Below are 24,225 nucleotides of genomic sequence, written 5' to 3'. Positions count from 1 at the left end.
GACATTCAAAACTTTTGTATTACTGTAACAGTGGATACTTGTCTCTGTACTCACCATCCCATCAACATGGAACCCAACAGGAGTTGCTGACTCTACTTTAAAGGAGGAGATATATGAGGAGACCCCACCAGGCTGAATCAGATCTGCTCACCTCTGATTTCGAAGACCTGCAAAGATCATGGATAAGGGATGGTGGGCAGTGTGTGAACAAAGCATTCTTCTTTGTGGAGAGACTCAGAGCTGAGAGAATGTTATTTTTTGGACTACAACTCCCAACATCCCAGGAGTTGTAGTTCAAAAATAACCTTCTGAAGCTAGAGGTTCAGATAAAGGAGCAGTGTTTCACCCAGTCCCTCCACCTGCTCAGGCACAATAAGTGTGACGGAGGATACAAGCCACAGTCCCTCTTTGTGGTCACAGACAAACGTGGCCACCTGAGATCAAGTGTTCTATCTCCTTAGCCGCCATGGCACGGACGCACCCAGAGTGGTGCAAGTAAGGAAACCAGTGCGTGGGCTCCTCTCTACCTCCAGTCTTTGTCACTCTTCTTTTTGACACAACTTGCGTTTCACTTTGGCCGTCATGTACAGAGCGGTGAGGCTGCAGCAACACACCTGCAGAAGGCACAGGGCGGAAAAGAGCGGGGCCAGGCCGCCGTGGAGCCGGGAGTAAATGGGCCTCCTTGTCTCGTAATCCAGAAGCACAGCCTCCACCTGGGTGAGCGTGCAGAGAATGAGGAAGACGTGGAAGATCTGGTGGCCCTGGCCCACAAAGTGGCACTTCCCCGGGAACCACTTTTCGGGGTATGGGTAGGCAAAAAAGAAGGCCCCGATCAGGAAAAAAAGGACGTGGCACTTGTGGTACAAAAGAGCCAGATCCTCACCTCCAGATGCAGAGGAGGTGTAAATGCGGTGGAGCACTGGACTAATGTCCAAGGCGTAGGCCACAGCCGAGGGCATCTCTTGGCACAGCCTGCCCAGCAGTGAAGAGAGGTGTGGGCACCGGTATTTGGCATAGCAGGAGCCTGCGCAGGACAGCCACGCCAGCAAAACAGCTCCCGGGATGTAGAAGCTGGCAATCCGCGTGTACCACTCGGGCTCAATGGCATAATAGTAGTGCACCAAGGCACTACTGTACTGGTAGGTCGCAACGCCCACGTAGTCCAAGAAGAAGAAGGCGTAGTGCCAGAACTCGGACTTGGCTTGCAAGAGGTGGGCCAAAGTGCTGAAGGTGGAGTAGACGACGGAGGAGACTGCAATGACAAAAAGGGGTTGTGTGTGGGGGTCTCCCAGGAAGTCCACGGCCCGAGAGAGCTGCCAGAACCGCACCGCTAGGACGAGGGCGGCCACCAGGTGCGTCCAGACGTTGACGGCCTCGTTGTGCCGCTGGAAGAGAGACAGGAAGTAATACCGCCAGGTCCGGTGGAGGGGCCGGTAGCCGGCATGGATGTAGGGCTTCTGGAAGACTCGGGGCACGTCCGAGGCCCCCACAGTGCACGAGGAAGGGGGTAGCGCCTCCTCCAAGAGACGAGGGACCCTCCTCAAGTGCTGGACGTTGAGGAAAAGGTGGCCGAGCTTCTCAGACACAATCGTTGCCATGACTGGAAAGAGACACCCTCTGGAGGTCACAGAAAGCCCTTGAGGAAAGAAAAGAGGACATTTGGTCTGAGATAGTTTGGGTTAAAATTGCACAATGGAGGTTAGGAGCAACCCATGGAGAGCAGAAAGATGTAGCTCTTGCAGGACGAAGGTCCCACTTATGCAAGAGGAGATGCTCAGCAATGTAACTTTTACTCCAACCCCCTGCAGCTTGACCAGGAGGCAAACCCCACTGAATACAGCAGGGCTTACTTCCCAGTAAACAGGACTGCATGAGAAATATGTTGGATTTCATCCCAGGACTGCACAAGTCTCTTGTGTCATCAAGCTTCCAGACCTCAATAAGTAGATAGACTAGAACAATGTTTCTCAACCTTCCTAATGCTGCAACCCCTTAATATAATTCCTCATGTTGTGGTGACCCCCAACCATAAAATTATTTTCATTGCAACTTCATAACTGTAATTTTGCAATTATCACAAACCGTAATGTAAATATCTGACACAGTAAAGGTAAAGTTTTTCCCCTGACATTAAGTCCAGTCATGTCTGACTTTGGGGGTTGGTGCTCATCTCCATTTCTAAGCCATAGAGCCGGCGTTGTCCATAGACACCTCCAAGGTCATGTGGCTGGCATGACTGCATGGAGCACCCTTACCTTTCCCCTGGAACGATATCTATTGATCTACTGACAACTGCATGTTTTCCAACTGCTAGGTTGGCAGAAACTGGGTCTAACAGCGCACGCTCACGTCACTCCCCGGATTTGAACCTGCAACCTTTCGATCAGCAAGTTCAGCAATTCAGCTTAACCCACTGCACCACTAGGGGCTCCCAATATCTGATATACAGGATGTACTTTCATTCAGTGGACCAAATTTGGCACAAATACCCAATACTCCCAAATTTGAATACTGGTAAGGTTGGGGGGGATTGATTTTGTCATTTGGGAGTTGTAGTTGCTGGGATTTATAGTTAACCTACCATCAAAGAGCACAGCTGAACTCCACCAATAAACCAAACTTGCCACATAGACCTCCAGAAAATACTAGAAGGGTTTGGTGGGCATTGACCTTGAGTTCTAGAGTTGTCGCTCAGCGTTTCTTACATCCAGAGAGCACTGTCAACTCAAACAATTATGGATCTGGAACAAACTTGGCATGGATACTCAATATGCCCAAATTTGAACACTGGTGGAGTTGGGGGAAAACAGACCTTGGCATTTGGGAGTTGTAGTTCACCTACAATCAAAGAACATTCTGAACCTTGTCAACAATAGAATTGGGCCGAATTTCCCATACAGAACCCCAGGCCCGTAGCGGGGGGGGGGGGGGGGTTTAGGGGTTCAAACCCCCCCGAAATGTTTCAGATTTTTTTAAAAAAAAACTAGTTTACTCATGAATTTTAACTGGTTAACCAAATCCCCATGCTAAGTCTATGAGATACAAAAAATCAAGAGTCCCTCCAGAACTGCAAGCACTATCTCAAGCAAATATTAGCAATTTATTTACACTATCATTACTTGCAGCAATAGCCGATGTAGTTGTTCTGGTACAGCTGTACCAGGATCTCCAACTTTATTTGCTTTGTATTGTTTGCTTGCAGTCCTAGGTTTCAGGGACTCTGCAGATAGGTGGCTTCTTTGGTTGCAGTCATAGGGCAAGTCACCTGTCCATCATTGTTAAGTTTTGGTCCCGCCCCATGCTCAGGGCAATTGGGAAGGGAAGGGAGCCATTTTTAGTTAGTCTCAGCAAGGTAAGCTTATGTATAGGATGTGTGCAAGCTTTCCCTGTACAAAAGCTTCAACCCTTAAGACCTTCCGGGGGAGAAAGGTCTTAAGAGTCTCCAAAGAATTTCCAGGAAAACAGCCCTAAAGACCAAAGAACTCCAGCTGGAGAACATCTACTGCCTTGCTGGTAGGTCCACTCGGCGTTCGAGACAAGTTCAACCCGGTAGCGGAGCCCACATCAGTAAGGGTTAGATTACAGTCAGCCTGGGAGAAGTTAAAAGGGGGATTTTTCTTGAAAGAAGAAGTTATTGAAGACAGTTGCCTGTCCTTTGTGGGCAAAATTAGGAATTCACCAGTTGCCTAAAAGCTTGGAATCATTTGTTTAACTTTACTGAAGACAAGAGAAGTTTCTGTTTGATTGTTCATTAATAAAAGACTTTGTTGTACTTCTCAAAGCATCTAAAGACTGTTTGTGGTGGAAACCTCTGAGAACTTCCAAGTTGAAGCAACCAAGTTGGGGGGGGGGGGGGATGTTGAATGCTCTCATTAAGGAGGCCAGACTTGGCGGAGGTGGTTGACAAGGGCGGAGCTGCAGGCTATTGAAAGCTGCTCTGCCCCCTGCTGTGCTCTTTGCTTCAGTGTGAGCTAGGAGGCAGGCTTCAACCCCCCCGTGAAATTTTCAAACCCCCCCCCCCGAAATTTCAACCCCTCCCGAAATTTTTTTCTGGCTACGGCCCTGCAGAACCCCTATGACCAACAGAAAATTCTCTAACAACCCTCGCGACCCTCCCCCCCCCCCCCCCTGGATCCCAACCCACAGGTTGAGAAATGCGGGACTAGTGATAGGATTTGGCTGAGGGATTCCGCCCCCACATTCCTATGCATGTTTACAAAAAGGGCTTTGTCTTTCCTCCTCCTTTTTGTCACTGTCTCCTCCCCCTATGAAGATGTAGCAATGGAATTTCTGTGAGTGAACTTCCTCTTCAAGGGTATTTTTATTGCCCTGGGCTGGCCATGTGACAATCCTCCATTGTCTCTTCTGCTTTTTCTTCCTTCCAGTGAGGATGCATTTTGCCTCTCTTTAGGCAAAATGTAGCTACATGGATTTTATTTTTTTTTAACTTTTTACCCTTTTACTTCTTTAGAAGATAAGATTTAGTAAGCTAGTTAGCCTCAATATCTTTTCAGTCTAGAATGTATTTATTTTACTTCAATAAATATTTTTGAAACTAAAGTTCTGACTTTGCAATCATGTGCCATCTTAAGAATAGAAGCTTATCCCAGTTTCACCACATGTACTGTAGTTTTACTTGTGCTCCTTTTGGCTGAGGCAGAAAACATTTTGTAAGAAAGTTCTTAGTTCACAGCTGTACAATTTCTTTTATGAAAAAAATGACTGTCTAATCTTGATTTTTGGCTCCTTTGAGCAACTCGGCCTCATTCTTCCTGGAAACGCCTTCCTTTTTGCTTCACATTCTCAAAGACATCTTATCATCTGTCGCCAGATGCAACCAACACAGAGGCCCAGACCAGAACACCAAAGGCCAGGAAAGCTGAAGCAAAATCATCCTGAGGCCGAGATCATTACAAAAATAAACAAACATGGTTTTGCAATGCACAGAAACGGGAAAAAGGAAGAGTTCGGAAAGTTACTCCAAAGGCAGCTGCAAATAGTAGTCTAGCCTCTGGACCAAAGGAGGTCTGCAGTTCACCAAGTGCAGCAGCTCTCTGGGTAGGAGTGGACCAAGATGTTGTGTTGCCTGAGGCAAAAGATGATGATGATGATGATAGACGTGCAAAGACTCTGGCACAAGCCGGTCAAGGTAGTCCCAGTGGTGATTGCCACACTGGGTGCAGTACCTAAAGACCTTGGCCTGCACTTAAAAACAATCAGCGCTGACAAAATCACCATCTCTCAGCTGCAAAAGGCTTGGATCTGCACACATTATTCACCGATACATCACACAGTCCTAGACACTTGGAAAGTGTCCGATATGTGATCTTGTTTGCTGTGTACTCATCTTGTTATGTATCAAATAATAATAATAATAATAATAATAATAATAATAATAACAACAACAGAAACAGAGCCCCCGGTGGCGCAGTGGGTTAAAGCCCTGTGCCGGCAGGACTGAAGACCGACAGGTCGCAGGTTCGAATCCGGGGAGAGGCGGATGAGCTCCCTCTATCAGCTCTAACTCCTCATGCGGGGACATGAGAGAAGCCTCCCACAAGGATGATAAAAACACCAAATCATCCAGGCGTCCCCTGGGCAACGTCCTTGCAGACGGCCAATTCTCTCACAACAGGAGCGACTTGCAGTTTCTCAGGTCGCTCCTGACACAACAAAAAACAAACAAACAACAAAACAGAAACAACAGGCTAGTTAAAGGGCCTATTAAAAATGACAACTGGCTGGAAGCTCTGAAAGAAATCTGCTTCTGACAGCAGATTAAAATTATCACTTTTGAATAGTCTTCAAATGTTTGAATGCTCAAATGTTTGTTTGTCTAAACAGCAGTGTATGCATGGATTAAACTAATGCCTGGTGTAGAAGAGACGTAGTTCTGTCCCAACCAAACCCTGCTTTTGATTATTAAGTGTTTAAAAAAACCAAAAACAAAGGAACTTCAATTACTTAAAGCTTGTCGTCGATGACTTTGTCAGAGCGGAAAAATCCAACACAAACAACAAATAATGGAAACGTAAATATGAAGAGTGGGTGTTTTTTGCAGGCAATGGGAATTTCCAACCCAAAAGTATTTGTTGCTCATTTATGCTCACCCAAACAAATTGTTCCATCAAGTTGAGAAGAGAAAGAGGTTGTCTCCTAACACAGGAACAATAAGCCGACCCAAATCTAAGCCTTTCCTAGCTTAGTTTCAATAGAGTTGGAAGAGACCTCAAGGGCCATCCAGTCCAACCCTTTGCTCTGCAGGAACACACAACCAAAGCACTCCCAACAGATGGCCATAAAGATTTTGTTTCAAGCCTTCCAGAGAAGGAGACTCACACCATGCCAATTAGCTTCCTAGCACAATTCAAAGTGCTGGTGTTAACCTATAAAGCCCTAAACGACTCCGGCCCAGTTTACCTGTCCGAACGTATTCTCCCCTATGAACCATCTAGGTCAGGGGTCCTCAAACTAAGGCCCGGGGGCCGGATGCGGCCCTCCAAGGTCATTTACCCGGCCCTCACTCAGAGTCAACCTAAGTATGAAACTACTTGAAAGCACACAATAACAACAAAAATCCTATCTCATCAGCCAAAAGCAGGCCCACACTTTACATTAAAATACTAATAAGTTTATATTTGTTAAAATTATTCTTAATTTTAATTATTGTATTGTTTTTTTAATGTTTTTGCACTATAAATAAGATATCGTATTTTTTTCAAATTATAATCTGGCCCACCAACAGTTTGAGAGACTGTGACCTGGCCCTCTACTTAAAAAGTTTGTGGACCCCTGATCTAGGTTGTTAAGATCGTCTGGAGGGGCCCTGCTCTCGGTCCCACCGGCCTCTCAGGCGCGTCTGGTGGGGACGAGGGACAGGGCCTTCTCGGTGGTGGCCCCTCGACTCTGGAACTCTCTCCCACTGGAGATCAGAACTGCCCCCTCCATTCTGTCGTTCAGAAAACGGTTGAAAACCTGGCTATGGGGTTTGGCTTACGACGAGTGAATCAATATTTCTGTGATTGGATAGATGACGATGAATGATGGACAACGAATTCACTATGACGACTGACCATTGTTATTATGTGATTGCATTTTGCTATTATAACATTTTAATTGAATATGTCATATGATGTTTTTAATGATTGTTTTGTGATTTTATTGTTGGAAACCGGCTCGAGTCCCCTGATAGAGGGGAGAAAAACGGTATACAAAATTGCTAAATAAATAAAATAAATAAATAAATGTAGATCAGGAAAGGGCAAACTTGGGTTCCCCAGATGTTTTGAACTTCAACTCCCACAATTCCTAACAGGCTACCGTGCTTGATGTAGACCACCTGGATGGAAACGAGATGTCAACAATGCACTCATTGGACAGAGCTTTCTCCAAATGTTTTCCAAAACTGATCCACCTCTTTCGTCAGAGGCCACTATGATCTTACAAGCCCCTTCTACAGTGGCATTTACAATCCATATTATCTGCTTTGAACTGGATTGTTGACTCATATAATCCAGCTCAAAGCAGATCGTGTGGATTATCTGCTTTGATCATCTGGATCACATAGCAGTGTAGAAGGAGCCACAGTCTTCTTTCCAAGCTCCCGTTACCCTGCTAAATGGAGTCACATCAGCTCTTGGAAGACATATGGGTGACAGCCATGCTTTAGACTTCTCTGTGCAACCTTTTCGTGTGGGGCTTTTCAAAAAGGAAGGCATTTCTACAGCTTTGGGCTGGAGATAAGAGGCTGAATTCAACAAACCTGTAACAATGCAACTTGCGTGATTTGTGCTTTGACAGAGAAATCCCGTTATCTGTAAAGCATTGCGTTACAGATAACGCAATGTTATCTGTAACACAATTTTTGGAAACTTGTCTAGGCAAAACATCAATATTGGTGTTACACATGTGTATATTTATAATTCACTAGCTGTACCCGCCACGCGTTTCTGTGGCCAACCTTCCCTCCCTCTTTCTCCCTTTCTTTCCTTCCTTCCTTCCCTCTTTTTCTTTCCCTTCTTCTTTCTTCCTTCTCTATCTGTTTCTTTTCTTACTTCCTTTGCTCTTTGGTTCCATCCTTCCTTGTCTCTTTCCTTCCTTCCTTCTCTCCGTCTTTCTCTCTTTTGTTCCTTCCCTCCTTCCTTCCCTCTTTCACTTTTTTATTTCCTTCTCTCCTTCCTTCCTTCTCTGCCTTCTTTTCTTTCCTTCCTTCCTTCCCTCTTTCTCTCTTTCGTTCCTTCTCTCCTTCCTTCCCTCTTTCACTTTTTTATTTCCTTCTCTCCTTCCTTCCTTCTCTACCGTTCTTTCTTTCCTTCCTTCCCTCTTTCTCTCCTTCCTTCCTACCTACCTACCTTTCTTTCTTTCCTTTTCTCTTTCCCTCTTTCTCTCTCTCTTCTTCTTTCTTTCTGTGTATGTTTTGTGTGTGCATATATGTGTGTGTATTTCTGTATATATTTGTGTATATGTGTATATATGTGTGTTTGTGTACATATGTGGTTTTGAGCATGTGTTGTAATGTATTTATTTTTTGTTTTTTGGCTTCCTAAGTCCCTTCTGCTGTGTTTTTATGAGTGATAGTCACTTGTTGGCTTGATAGGCATATTGTGTCCAAATTTGGTGTTAATTCACCCCAGTGGTTTTCGAGGGGAAGGCGAAGTTGTGTGTATGTGTGTGGTCAGGTGTGCGGGATAGGCTCCCGAGAGGGAGGAAGCTCCCTGCCGCGGTGAGGGAGGGAGTTCGGTGCACGCGCTTGGCTCTCAATGCTGTAACGGCCGCTCTTCCCTTGCGTGGATTTTTGGGGTTTCTGCTGTTTCTTTGGGGTTTTTTTTTTGAGTGAATGACATACACTGGGTTGTTAGGTGTATCATGTCCAAATTTGATGTCAATTCCCCCAGTGATTTTCGAGTTCTGTGAATACCACAAACGAACATTACATTTTTATTTATATAGATTAGTGATATTTTAATACCATCATAATGCCAAATGAGGTGAGGATTGGGCCCATTTCCTCCCCACTATATTTTCACAACTCGGTCAGGCAGCTCAAGCTAGACCACTTATTGAGTAAACTCCTTGAATGCCATTTCTGTAATGCTTGGGATACTTTGAATACCATAGAACTGTGCTGGCGGATCTAGTGAAGTCTAGAGAAATGTTCTTTCTAGGCCACTAGTGGAATTCTATGGCCAATGGCATTTATTGTATTTGAATTGTATATCCGCACACACATACTTAATTTTTGTTGTTGTTTAATGTTGGGATATGCTTTGTTTTAAATTGCCATTAAATTGTGTGGTTCTTTGCCGCCTTGAATCTGCACGGTGGGATATAAATAGAATTAATAATGATAACAACAACAACAACTCTGGGATTCTATGAAATCCAGCTGAACTCCTTCTTTATAACACAACAACACTGTCTTACATATTAGAAGTGAGATCTACCAGTATTTCAGGTGAGCTTCTCCAAGGCCCCTTTTACACTGCCATATAAAATCTAGATTATCTGCTTTGAACTGGATTATATGGCCGTGTAATAATAATAATATTAATATTAATAATAATAATAATAATCTTTATTTATACCCCACCACCATCTCACCAAAGGGGACTTGGGACAGCTTACATGAGGCCAAGTCTGGAAATACATTACAGCAACCCCCCCCCCCCCCAAAAAAAAACAGAACAGAACAACAGGCAGGCCTTCAAATGCTAATGAAGGTGATCAGTTGAAACATTCACACCTAGCTCCAGCAGAGAAGAGCTCCTTGCCCCACCCCAGCCATTCCACAGATATATAAACCCATTGTCCTAATTCCAACAGACCTCACTACCTCTGAGGATGCTTGCCATAGATGCAGGCGAAACGTCAGGAGAAATGCCTCTAGAACATGGCCCTATAGCCCGAAAAAACCCACAAGAACCTAGAACAATAGAAAATTACATCACAATAGAATACATAAAACATTTTTAAAAAACAGTGCAAACTAGCATAATGGGAAATCAAACACGATGGGCGGGCCAAATGCACAAAGTAATGACAAAACCCTGGATAAGATAGTGGTGAAAAGGGTATATTTGTGCAGAAGGAGCTCGTAGGGGACGAAACAGTGGAGTTAAGCCTTCATTAAGGGGGGGGGGGGAGTGTATCATGAGGACAACACTGTGGGTGAAACAAACAGAAATGGGATATATGGTCACTCTCCAAAGGCACATCGGAAAAACCAAGTCTTTAAATCTTTCTTAAAGGATGCTATGGTGGGGGCTTGCCTAATCTCACCAGGTAGCGAGTTCCAAAGCCAGAGGGCCACAGCAGAGAAGGCTCTCTCCCTCATTCCCACAAGTCTAGACTCATATAATCTGTTTCAAAGCAGATCATGTTTTTTATCTGATTTGATCATCTGGATTGTATGGCAGTGTAGAAGGGGCCACAGTGTCACCCCACTCACAGAGCTGCTGGACACATCTTCATCAGCTTCTGTTCCAATGTCAGCATCCAAGTGGTCAAAAATAGATATCATTCAGAAATCCATTTCTCTCTCAATCTGTGTGTATGTATATATATTGAATTTGTTGTTGTTTATTCGTTCAGTTGCTTCCGACTCTTTGTGACCTCATGGACCAGCCCATGCTAGAGTTCCCTGTTGGCCGTGACCACCCCGAAGCTCCTCCAAGGTCAAAGCAGGCACTTCAAAGATAACATTCAGCCATTTTGCCCTTGGTCGGCCCCTCTTCCTTTTTCTTCCATTTTCCCCAGCATCATTCTCTTCTCCAAACTTTCCTGTCTTCTCATTATGTGACCAAAGAGATTCACCTTTGCATCTAATATCTTTCCTTCCAGTAAGCAGTTGGGCTTTATTTCCTGGAGTATGGACTGGTTGCATCTTCTCGCGATCTGAATTTTCTTCCAGGACCACAGTTCAAAAGCATCTCTCTTCCTTCACTCAGCCTTCCTTATTTTCCAGCTCTCACATCCATAGGTTACCATTGCTTTAACTATGAGGATCATTATTGCCAGTGTGATGTCTCTACTCTTCACTATTTTATCGAGATTAGGCATTGCTCTCCTCCCAAGAAGGAAACGTCTTCTGATGTCCTGGCTGCAGTCCGCATCTGCAGTCATCTTCGCGCCTAGAAATACAAAGTCTGTCACTGCCTCCACATTTTCTCCCTCTCTATTTGCAATTATCAGTCTGTTGCCATCATCTTGGATTTTGATGTTTAGCTGCAACCCAGCTTTTGCACTTTCTTCTTTCACCTTGGTTCGAAGGCTCCTCAGATTCTCCTTGCTTTCAGCCATCAAAGTGGTATCATCTGCATATTTAAGGTAGTTCATGTTTCTTCCAGCAATTTCCACCCTTGGATTCATTAAGCTCCACATATCGCATGATGTGTTTTGCATAAAAGTTGAATAGGTTGGTTGAGAGTAGACAGCCCTGCCATACTCCTTTCCCAATCTTGAACCAGTCTGTTGCTCCGTGGTCTGTTCTTACTGTTGATACTTGGTCATTACACAGATTCCTCAGGAGACAGACAAGGTGGCTTGGTATCATACATTGAATACATTATTCTATTTATATTATTTTTAGCATACACATATAATCCTTGGTTTTGGCACCTTTGGCTATTCCTATTTTGTTATCCCTCTTCCATACGTGTGTGTTTCAGCTCTTACAAGCCTATAGTATTGCCTTTAAAAAGGAAGTGTTATCAAAGCTCCTTTGGGTAAATTCAGTAAGGCCTCCATCTAGCTAAATTTCTCTGTCACTTCCATCTTTTTATAGAAGAGGGAAGTTAAGCGACCAAAGAGGAAAAGTACTTGTTATATATTCCCCGATGCTTGGCAGAGTTTACCTTCCCCACTGGTCTCTCTCGGTAGGCAAAGCTGTTCTTTAGGCAAAGCCAACACGGCCAACCCCTGAAAACATTGGTTGCATATTATTTGCCAGTTTGTTTAATGAGGAGAGGAAGATTTGTTGGCCATTTGGAAGAGGAGGAATACACTGAGCAGCTGCTAGCGTTTGAACTCCTGCAAGGCACCCCAACGCACGACAAAATACCTGTGAACACGCATGTTGGAGCTTGCTTGACTTGAATGCGTGTTAGGTTTCCACTAAATCAGATATGGGCAAACTTGGGCCTTCCAGGTATTTTGGGCTTCAACTCCCACAATTCCTAACAGTCTACCGAATGTTAGGAATTGTGGGAGTTGAAGTCCAAAATACCTGGAGGGCCCAAGTTTGCCAACGCCTGCATTAAATTATTCTCGATTATTTGTACATCTTGAACTTTCCAAATCTCCTGGCTGGCTGCAAATTCTGGGAAGTATAGTCCAAAAAAGCAACACTGCTAAACTCTGAATTGTTTGGCGATGTATAGTCCAAAATGTGTTTGATGCAAAGGTTTTTTAAAAGTATTTTTGTGTTTATTGTATAAATTTTATGTTCATTACTTTGTCGTACCCCACCTTCAGCCATCAGGAGAGGCTGGTAATAAATATTTTTAAATAATAATAATAATAATAATAATAATAATAGGTTCTTGTAGGTTTTTTCGGGCTATAGGGCCAAGTTCTAGAGGCATTTCTCCTGACGTTTCGCCTGCATCTATGGCAAGCATCCTCAGAGGTAGCTTGCCATAGATGCAGGCGAAACGTCAGGAGAAATGCCTCTAGAACATGGCCCTATAGCCCGAAAAAACCTACAAGAACCTAGTGATTCCAGCCATGAAAGCCTTCGACAATAATAATTATATATTTCACTGAGAGTGCATCTATACTATAGGATTAACACTGTCAACACTGGTTGACAGCACTTCAACTTTCATCTATCTCATCTATCATCTATCTATTGCCTATCTATCTAGCTCTAGGTGCTCTTACTGCCTATTACAGGGAAAACCAGCTGATCCCTAATCCATCTAAAACACAGACATGTGCTTTTCACCTTAAGAACAGACAAGCATCCCGAGTTCTGAGGATCACCTGGGAAGGAATCCCACTGGAGCATTGCAGTGCACCCAAATACCTGGGAGTCACTCTGGACCGTGCTCTGACCTACAAGAAGCACTGCCTGAACATCAAGCAAAAAGTGGGTACTAGAAACAATATCATACGAAAGCTGACTGGCACAACCTGGGGATCACAACCAGACACAGTGAAGGGAAGACATCTGCCCTTGCGCTATGCTACTCTGCTGCTGAGTACGCATGCCAAGTGTGCAACACACCTCACCACACTAAAACAGTGGATGTGGCTCTTAAGGAGACATGCCGCATTATCACGGGGTGTCTGCGTCATACACCAATGGAGAAATTCCACTGCTTAGCCGGTATTGCACCACCTGATATCCGCCGGGAAGTAGCAGCCAATAGTGAAAGGACCAAGGCAGAGACATCTCCAGCTCATCCCCTATTTGGGTATCAGCCAGCACGTCAACGACTTAAATCTAGAAATAGTTTTCTAAGATCTACAGAGACACTCGCTGGAACACCCCAGCAAGCGAGAGTTCAAAAGTGGCAGGCTCAAACCCAGAACCTCAACCAATGGCTGATACCAAATGAGAGACTCCCCCCTGGGCACACAGAAAACTGGGTGACTTGGAAGGCGCTGAACAGACTGCGCTCTGGCACCACGAGATGCAGAGCCAACCTCAAGAAATGGGGCCACAAAGTGGAATCCACAACATGCGAGTGTGGAGAAGAGCAAACCACTGACCACCTGCTACAATGCACCCTGAGCCCTGCCACATGCACAATGGAGGACCTCTTGCAGCAACACCAGAAGCACTCCAAGTGGCCAAAGGACATTTAATCAACTACCAAACTCGCAAATTTTGTATTGTGTCTGTTTGTTCTGTTCTGTTAGAAATGTAATACAATTGACTGGTTGCCCTGACACGACAAATAAATCTATCTATCATTACCTTTTGAATCACAACTCTCAAGGTAATAATAATAATAATGATAATAACAAATTGGATTAGGTTCTTGTGGGTTTTTTCGGGCTATAGGGCCATGTTCTAGAGGCATTTCTCATGACGTTTCGCCTGCATCTATGGCAAGCATCCTCAGAGGTAGTGAGGTCTCAACAAATTGGATTGATTATAAAAAAGCATTTGACTCACTGACACAAAGTTGGATCATCAAATGTCTGAATGTCGTCAGGGTCTGTGAAAATCTTAGCAAGTTCACTGAAAATGCAATGATACAGTGGAAAACAGTTGTTTTTTGGGCAATGAAAGCTATGGAATTGTTAACATAATGAGAGGAATTTTCCAGAGTGACTCACTTTCACCACTGTTGTTCATCATTGCAATGATCCCACTATCAGTAATTCTGCAGAAAACAAACCTGGGCTACCAAACGGCAAGACATTCATCAAAATTTTCCCACTTACTCTACATGGATGATCTAAAGGATTATGGAAAATCAGAAACTGAAATCCAGTCACTGACCAACACAGTCAGAATCTTCAGCACTGACATCAGTATGGAGTTTGGCCTAGACAAATGTGCCACAGTGGCATTAAAGAAAGGGAAAATTACACACAGCGAGGGCATAGAGATGCCAAATGAACAAACCATAAAGTGCAATCAGCCTGAAGCCTATAAATACCTGGGCCTACTACAGCTGGACAATATCAAGCATGGACATGTGAAAAATGTGGTCAGCAAAGAATACGTCTAATTGGTCAGAAAAATTCTGAAGAGCAATCTGAATGGTGAAAATACAATCAAGGCTATCAACACCAGGACCATCCCCAGTCACCAGATACACTTCTGGGATTGTGAACTGGATGCAAGCAGAGCTGCGTGATCTGGACAGAAAAATAAGAAAACGGATGACAATCCACTACTCATTACACCCACATGTCAACAGACTTGACCTGTCCAGAAAATCAAGAGGCAGAGAAGGGGCTTCTGCAAGTGAAACAAACGGTAGAAGAAGAGAAACATACACTGGCAGATTATGGGAAAGGCAGTCAAGAACCAACATTGATGGAAGTCAATAGTAGAAAACTGCTTAAAATGCAAAAGACAAAAATACCGTAAAAACACAATGCCGAGCAGAAGAGAAAACTAGCAAAAGAAGGCTCTCCATGGACAGTTCCTGGGAAAAATTGAGAGCCAAATTGATAAGGAAAAAACATGGAGGTGGCTGACAAAGGGAACTTTAAAAAAGGAGACGGAGAGCCTGATTTTTGCAGCCCAAGAACAAGCCATTAGAAACAATGCCATCAAAGCCAGAATTGAAAAGTCAGCAACAGATTCCAGGTGTAGATTCTGCAAGGAAGCAGGCAAAACAATGGATCACATCCTCAGCTGCTACAAGAAGATCGCACAGACAGACTACAAGCAGAGGCATAATACTGTTGCTCAGATGATCCATTGGAACTTGTGCCACAAATACCATCTGCCTGTTAGTCAGTGGGCCAAAGCTAGTGCAGTCCTGAGGAGAGTGAGTAGGCTGAAGTCTGTTAGCATCAGTGGGCCAAAGTTAGTGTTGTCCTGAGAGTGAGTAGGCTGAAGATTGTTAAGGTCAGTGGGCCAAAGCTAGTGTCGTCCTAAGGAGAGTGAGCCTGTTAGTGGACCAAAGCTAGTGTAGTCCTGAGGAGAGTGAGTAGGCCAAAGCCTGTTAGAATTAGTGGGCCAAAGCTAGTGTCGTCCTGAGAGTGAGTAGGCTGAAGCTTGTTAGTCAGTGGGCCAAAGCTAGTGCAGTCCTGAGGAGAGTGAGTAGGCTGAAGCCTGTTAGAATTAGTGGGCCAAAACTAGTGTCGTCCTGAGGAGATTGAGTAGGCCGAAGATTGTTAAAGTCAGTGGGCCAAAGTTAGTGTCATCCCAAGAAAAGGGAGCAGGCCAAATCCCGTTAAGAGTCAGTGGGCCAAAGCTAGTGTCGTCCTGAGGAGAATGAGTAGGCCAAAGATTGTTAAAGTCAGTGGGCCAAAGCTAGTGTCGTCCCGAGGAGAGTGAGTAGGGCAAAGCCTGTTAGAATCAGTGGGCCAAAGCTAGTGTCGTCCTGAGAGGAGTGAGGAGGCTGAAGCCTGTCAGAGTCAGTGGGCCAAAGCTAGTGTCATTCTGAGGCAAGTGAGTAGGCTGAAGACTATTAGAGTCAGTGGATCAAAGCTAGTGTTGTCCTGAGGAGTGTGAGGTAAACCTCTGTGTGAGAGAAGCCTCGTGTGAGAAAGCTCCAGTGTGAAGGCTGCTGTGTGTAAAGCTGCTATGCATTTGGTTTTTTGTGTGATAGAAACCTAGTTCTTGTAAATAGTGCAACCATATTATTTTGCTATAAAGAAAAGCCTCCTGTGGAAGAGATAACATTGGTCTGTGTGTTTTTGTTCTTTTAACCACTTTGGGCTGGTGGTGCGGGGTCACGCTGCTCCTAATAAGTTACTCTGCTGTGCATTTATAGGGAGGGTCTTTTGTTAAAAAGCCCACTCGCCCAACATATGCAACATAGCTCATTACATTTTTTTTCCATTTATATATTGTAAAATATAGGATTTATTGCTTATTTCGTACAAATTCATCCACTTCTCCTGACGTCTACACGACAACGCAGCCGACACATGAATATGCCATGGCACACTGTTTGGAAAGCTCTGCCTTAAAATAGAAAATGCAAAAGCATAGATAATCTAATGTCATGCAAACCAGAGCAAACACTTCTGCTTTGAATGTTTTCCCACATCGGAGTGGATGTGGAAATGCAGGTTTCAGAAGAAAAACCACCAAAAAGCAGACCGCGCCAGACTGAACTCAGCCAAACCATGCCGAGCGAGAGCATGCAACAAGGACGTCTTATTTTAAACAAAGCAGACCAAGGCAAGTTCTTTCCCGCTATCTCTGACGCCATCTACATCCTCCCGGGCAAGGCGCACATTATTTATTTGGATTTATCACCAGGGACGCCAAGACTGGCTGCAAAATGCAATGATTATGATGGTGATTTTTTTTTCCGCCTTGCACAGAAAACTTCCAATTCGGAACAACAACATCATCATCTCCCCTCCGTGTTGCATAACAAAAGGTGGGGCTTGGGTTGTCTTCGGGAGCCGTCGGAAATCCAAGTCAGAGCAGGCCATTCCTTTAGCATGTGGATTTCGCAAGCTTTGGGTCTCCCCATGGAAACAAGGGGGGTGTTCCGCATGTTGATGTCATGCATCTGGAATTTGGCATAGACTCCCTTATGCGGGGTCTCGCTTTTTGGGTGGCCTGTGGCCCTTGGGTGGCATCAAAACGCTGGCCAAAGCCCAGGGCAAAGCAAGGGCCAAATGGAAAGACTAACTGAAGAGCATTCCCTCTGAAAGCACTAATCCAGAATTTATTATTATTATTATTTATTTCATTTACTTATACCCCGCCCTTCTCACCCCGAGGGGGACTCAGGGCAGCTTACAGTGGGGGCACAATTAGATGCCCAAAACAATTCACAAGCAATACAAATACAAACAATTCAACAATTAATTAAAAACATCAGTACATAATAAAATAATAAAACAGTCTCATGCTCAGGGTTCAGAGTCCATATATCCATTCCATTCCATTTGTCCTTGTCTATCATCAGATCCTTCAGTTAGCTGTCAGAATGACCAAAGGCTTGATCCCAGATCCAGGTCTTCAGTTTTTTCCTAAACGCCAAAAGGGAAGATGACGATCTAATCTCCCCGGGGAGTGAGTTCCACAGGTGGGGGGCCACCACTGAGAAGGCCCTGCTCCTCGTCCCCGCCAGCCTCACTTGTGACAGTGGCGGGGTCGAGAGCAGGGCCTCCCCAGAAGATCTTAAGCTTCGAGGTGGGACGTAGAGGGAGATCCGTTCGGACAAATACACTGGGCCGGAACCGTATAGGGTTTTGTAGGTCAAAACCAGCACTTTGAATTGTGCTCGGAATTGGATCGGCAGCCAGTGGAGCTGACGCAACAGGGGGGTTGTATGCTCCCTGTACGTCGCTCCGGTGAGCAATCTGGCTGCTTTTCGCTGGACTAGTTGTAGTTTCCGAGCAGTCTTCAAAGGCAACCCCACGTAGAGTGCGTTGCAGTAATCCAGCCGGGATGTGACAAGAGCGTGGACCACCGTGGTCAGATCTGGCTTCCCAAGGTACGGGCGCAGCTGGCGCACAAGTTTTAATTGTGCGAAAGCTCTCCCGGCCACCGCTGAGACCTGGGGTTCCAGGCTCAGCGATGAGTCCAGGATCACTCCCAAGCTGCGAACCTGCATCTTCAGGGGGAGTGTAACCCCGTCTAACACAGGCTGTAACCCTATACCCTGTTCGGCCTTACGACTGACCAGTAGGACCTCTGTCTTGTCTGGATTCAATTTCAATTTGTTAGCTCTCATCCAGTCCGATACAGCAGCTAAACACCGATTCAAGGCCTGGACAGCCTCCTTGGTGACAGGTGGAAAGGAGTGACAGATTTGGACATCATCTGCATAGAGATAACATCTCATTCCGAAACTCCGAATGATCTCTCCCAAGGGCTTCATGTAGATGTTAAATAACATTGGGGACAGAATTGAACCCTGTGGGACTCCACACAACAACGGATGATACATTAAGTAAAAGGTAAAGGTTTCCCTTGACATTAAGTCTAGTTGTGTCCGGCTCTGGGGGTTGGTGCTCATCTCCATTTCTAAGACGAAGAGCCAGCGTTGTCCATAGACACCTCCGACGTCATGTGGCCGGCATCACTGCATAGAGTGCCGTTACCTTCCCACCAAAGTTGCACCTATTGATCTACTCACATTTGCATGTTTTCAAACTGCTAGGTTGGTCAAAGCTGGGGCTAACAATGAGAGCTCACCCCGCTCCCCGGATTCAAACCACCAACCATTCAGTCAGTAAATGATATTCTTATTGTGTATTGCTTATTGTGTATTTTTCTGTTTTTGAATTATTTTAACTGTTTTGTATTAATTATTGTTATTGCTTTTGTTTATTGATGTATTGTGGGCTTGGCCTCATGTAAGCCGCACCGAGTCCCTTGGGGAGATGGTAGCAGGGTACAAATAAAGTTTTATTATTATTATTATTATTATTATTACTATTAATTTCAGCAGCTCAGCAGTTTAACCCGCTGCGCCACCAAGGGGGAGGGTTACATTAATGATACATTAATGGGGAGGGATCTCCCCATATCCAACCTCTATCTCTCTCTTATCATCCCTGGAAAAGTCCCTTAACAAACAGCAGGTGGAATGTGTGAGCCGGCTTATAATAATATTAATAACAATATTGTTAATATTAATAACAATATTACTATTATAACTATTATTAATAACTTAGTCACTTAGACGATCCGTTCCCCGGCTTTTGCATGGATCGCAACTTCTCTAATTGCCTCAATTCCTATCTATTTCGAGCACAAGTAGACCAGTGTACAATTGCACAACCGTGTTCGTCTCTCACATTATATGCCATACAGAATGATAAATTTTATTACGGTCCAGAGACCCTTATTACACTGTTGCATGCAAGTCATACAGATAATGAGATTAATCTCACGTAATGAATCAGACCATTGGGTGGGAGGATGACCAAGAGGTCTCGACCATCCCCGTGTTGCCGTGGCATTGCTCCAGTGCCCATCCATTCTGCGCATTGAATGGCCTGCAAAGCGATGTGTTGGGTAGAGGAGCCTTCCATTTTTATTTTCAATATCAATATTATTAATAATATCAATGGGCAGTGAGTTAAATCACTGAGCTGCTGAACTTGCTGACCGAAAGGTTGACGGTTCAAATCTGGGGAACGGGGTGAGCTCCCGCTGTTAGCCCCAGCTTCTGCCAACCTAACAATTCAAAAACATGCACAATGTGAGTAGATTAATAGGTACCACTTCTGCAGGAAGGTAACGGCGCTCCATGCAGTCATGCCGGCCACATAACCTTGGAGGTGTCTATGGACAACTCCAGTTTTTCAGCTTAGAAATGGAGATGAGCACCAACCTCCAGAGTCTGACATGTCTAGACTTAATGTCAGAGGAAACCTTTATCTTTACTTTTAATAATATCAATAACAATATTATTATTAGCAATAACAATATTAATAATATGAATGACAATATTAGTAACAATATCAATACTAACAACAACATTGATGATATTAATAATATTAATAATACTAATTAACTTTTTTTTTTCTTGTCAGGAGCGACTTGAGAAACTGCAAGTCGCTTCTGGTGTGAGAGAATTGGCCGTCTGCAAGGACGTTGCCCAGGGGACGCCCAGATGATTTGATGTTTTTATCATCCTTGTGGGAGGCTTCTCTCATGTCCCCGCTTGGGGAGCTGGAGCTGACAGAGGGAGCTCATCCGCCTCTCCCCGGATTCGAACCTGCGACCTGTCGGGCTTCAGTCCTGCTGGCACAGGGGTTTAACCCACTGCGCCACCGGGGGTATCCATCTAATTAACTATATTAACCATATAAATATTATTAACAATATCAGTAACAATATTTATTTTAACTAGTTTATTTTGTTATTTTGTTTGTCAAGTGTTTTCATATGGATGGGCTAATCAATAAAACCTACTTTTGTAATAACAATATTACTAATAATATCAATAACTATAGTATTATAGTATTAATATAGTATCAATAACTATAGTATTAATAATACTATATAGTATTACTATAATATTAATAATACTCATACTATTAATATAGTATTAATAATACTCATGTTAATATTAATAACAATAATATTAACAATATTAAGAATATTAAGAATACTAATACCACCAACTTTATTATTAACAACATTAATAATATTGGCGCAAATATTAATACTAAAAATAATATTAATATCAATATTATTATTAGTAGCAATATTAAAATATTGATATTAGTAGTAATATTGACAATATTTAAAATCTTAATAATAATATTAAGGATACTAATATCACCAACATTATTACTAACAATATTAATAATATTGGTGTTAATATCAAAAACAGGAATATTAAGAATATTAATATCACAAATATTATTATTAGTAACAAAATTAATAATACTGGTGTAAATATTAATAATATAAATAATATTAATATCATTATTATTAGTAGTAGGAATATTAAAAATACTGATCTTGATATTAATAATATTATTTATTTTTATTTATTTATTTGCAACATTTATATGCCGCCCTTCTCACCCCGAAGGGGACTCAGAGTAACTTACAAGATATATATATTTACATACAATACATTATACCATTAGCACAGTACAGTATCAGTGCTATACATCACTATATTGTACTATACAATTATATTGTAATATTATTAGTAATATTACATGTAATATAAAATATATAATTATAATATATTATTAGTAGTATTATACTGTATTACATTATAATATTATAAATATTATATGTATATTGGTTCCACAACCCTGTGTTTTTTATGAGCTCTGTCTTACAAATAACTTGCTCCTCTTCTTATCTCATTTGAGATTTTTAACATTTTATCCTGCATATTTTATCCCGCCAACTGTCACTGTGATTGTGTTATATTGTTAATGTAGTCATATGTTTTTATGTAATTATGATGTTGTTGCTTGTTGCTTATGTTTTTGGTTTTATTTTGCTGCAATATGTTGCCTGGCTTGGCCTCATGTAAGCCGCCCCGAGTCCCCGTTTATTATTATATTATATTATATTATATTATATTATATTATATTATATACTAGCCATCCCCTGTGGCCCACATGGGGGTTCTGTGTGGGAGGTTTGGCCCAATTCTATCGTTGGTGGGGTTCAGAATGCTCTTTGATTGTGGGTGAACTATAAATCCCAGCAACTACAACTCCCAAATGTGTCTATTTTCCCCAAACTCCACCAGTGTTCGCATCTGGGCATATTGAGTATTTGTGTACAGTTTGGTCCAGATCCATCATTGTTTGAGTCCACAGTGATCTTTGGATGTAGGTGAACTACAACTCCAAAACCAAAGGACACTGCCCACCAAACCCTTCCAGTATTTTCTGTTGGTCATGGGAGACCTATATGCCAAGTTTAGTTCAATTCCATCATTGGTGGGTTTCAGAATGCTCTTTGATTGTAGGTGAACTATAAATCCCAGCCACTACAACTCTCAAATGCCAAGGTCTATTTTCCCGAAACTCCATCTGTGTTCATGTTTGGGCATATGGAATATTCATGCCCAGTTTGGTCCATATCCATCATTGTTTGAGTCCAGAGTACTCTCTGGATGTTGGTGAACTACAACTCCCAAATTCAAGGTCAATGCCCACCAAACACTGCTAGTATTTTCTGTTGGTCATGGGAAGCCTGTGTGCCAAGTTTGGTTCAATTCCATCGTTGGTGGGGTTCAGAATGCTCTTTGATTGTAGGTGAACTATAAATCCCAGCAACAACAACTCCCAAATGACAAAATCATATTTTTTTTAACTTTTTTTTTTGTCGTGTCAGGAGCAACTTGAGAAATTGCAAGTCGCTTCTGGTGTGAGAGAATTGGCCGTCTGCAAGGACGTTGCCCAGGAGACGCCTGGATGATTTGATGTTTTTATCATCCTTGTGGGAGGCTTCTCTCATGTCCCCGCATGAGGAGCTGGAGCTGATAGAGGGAGCTCATCCACCTCTCCCCGGATTCGAACCTGCGACCTATTTTTTTGAGTGAAGGGCATACATTGGGTTGTTAGGTGTCTTGTGTCCAAATTTGGTGTCAATTCATCCAATGGTTTTTGAGTTCTGTTAATCCCACAAACGAACATTACATTTAGATTAGCATAGCTAATTAGTAACAATATTTATATAGATTAGCATAGCTAATTAGTAACAATATTTAATGAGTAACAATATTAAGAATATGAAGAATAACATTAAGGATACGAATATCACCAACATTATGAGCAACAGTATTAAAATATTGATGTTAATATTAATAATAACAATATTAAGAATAATATTAAAATGGTAAGAATAATATTAAGAATACTAATATCGCCAACATTATTATTAGTAACACTACTAATAATATTGATGTTAATGTTAATAATAATTTTAATAATTAGTAACAATATTAAGAATATTATTAATAATATTAAGGATACGAATATCCCCAACATTATGACCAACACTATTAAAATATTGATGTTAATATTAATAATAACAATAATGTCAATGATATTAAGAATAATATTAAAATAGTAAGAATAATATTAAGAATACTAATATCACCAACATTATTGTTAGTAACACTACTAATAATATGGATCTTAATGTTAATAATAATTTTAATAATTAGTAACAATATTAAGAATATTATTAATAATATTAAGGATACTAATATCACCAGCATTATGACCAACACTATTAAAATATTGATGTTAATATTAATAATAACAATAATGTCAATGATATTAAGAATAATATTAAAATAGTAAGAATAATATTAAGAATACTAATATCGCCAACATTATTATTAGTAACACTACTAATAATATTGATGTTAATGTTAATAATAATTTTAATAATTAGTAACAATATTAAGAATATTATTAATAATATTAAGGATACTAATATCAGCAACATTATGACCAACACTATTAAAATATTGATGTTAATATTAATAATAAGAATAATGTCAATGATAGTAAGAATAATATTAAAATATTAATAATATTAAGAATACTAATATCACCAACGTTATTATTAGTAACACTACTAATAATATGGATGTTAATGTTAATAATAATATTAAGAATATAAAGAATCAACTTTATTAACAATATGAATAGTATTGTTAATAAAACCTAATCACAATCTTCAATGCTAATATATGATTGTGATTTCCATAAGAACAAGAGCAGCTTGCTAGCTGGACCTCTGCAAGTTGATCCTGCTGTTCTGGGCCTCTTGTCTCCTTGCAGGGCAAGTTTAGCCAGGTTTTGCTGGGCAAGGAAGCGAGCTGGGAAGGGATGCTTGGGTGAAGCCTAATGGAGGATGCTGCTCTGCTTCTGCGCCCACCTCTTTCCCCTTCTCCCTTCCTTCCTCCCTTGCTTTGGAGCCGGAGAAAGGCTCTCCCCCAATGCGTTACCTTTTCCCCGGTCCCTCTGGACCCACCTGGCCGGCTCTTCGGTTCCGGAGGACGGAGGGATGGATGGACGCAGGTCTGGAAGGAAGGCAGGCAGGCAGGCAAGCTGGGAAGGAAGGAGGAGGCGCAGGGAAAACGGCCAGACCCGCCTCGGCCCCGCGGAGCAGCAGAAGCAGCG

At 42.4% G+C, this 24,225-nt stretch overlaps 1 protein-coding gene across 2 annotated transcripts; it reads right to left on the bottom strand.

Annotated features, from left to right (window-relative positions):
* Positions 1 to 24,225, bottom strand: PAQR7 (progestin and adipoQ receptor family member 7). Of its 2 annotated transcripts, none has more exons than XM_060784452.2 (2): positions 24,051 to 24,225; positions 1 to 1,636 (listed from the first exon to the last, which is right to left on the bottom strand). In XM_060784452.2, the coding sequence occupies exon 2, from the start codon at positions 1,596 to 1,598 to the stop codon at positions 540 to 542; it is 1,059 nt and encodes a 352-aa protein (XP_060640435.1). In that variant the 5' UTR covers positions 1,599 to 1,636; positions 24,051 to 24,225; the 3' UTR covers positions 1 to 539. The 2 variants fall into 2 exon arrangements, with proteins under 2 accessions (XP_060640435.1, XP_060640436.1); XM_060784453.2 differs by having other exon boundaries at positions 24,077 to 24,225.

Source organism: Anolis sagrei, chromosome X, assembly GCF_037176765.1.
Source record: "Anolis sagrei isolate rAnoSag1 chromosome X, rAnoSag1.mat, whole genome shotgun sequence".
NCBI lineage: Eukaryota > Metazoa > Chordata > Lepidosauria > Squamata > Dactyloidae > Anolis > Anolis sagrei.
This window is presented reverse-complemented; position numbering and strand designations above follow the sequence as displayed.

Excerpts from the sequence above, each read along its gene's own strand:
- PAQR7 (XM_060784452.2), bottom strand. The coding sequence starts at position 1,598 with ATGGCAACGATTGTGTCTGAGAAGCTCGGCCACCTTTTCCTCAACGTC.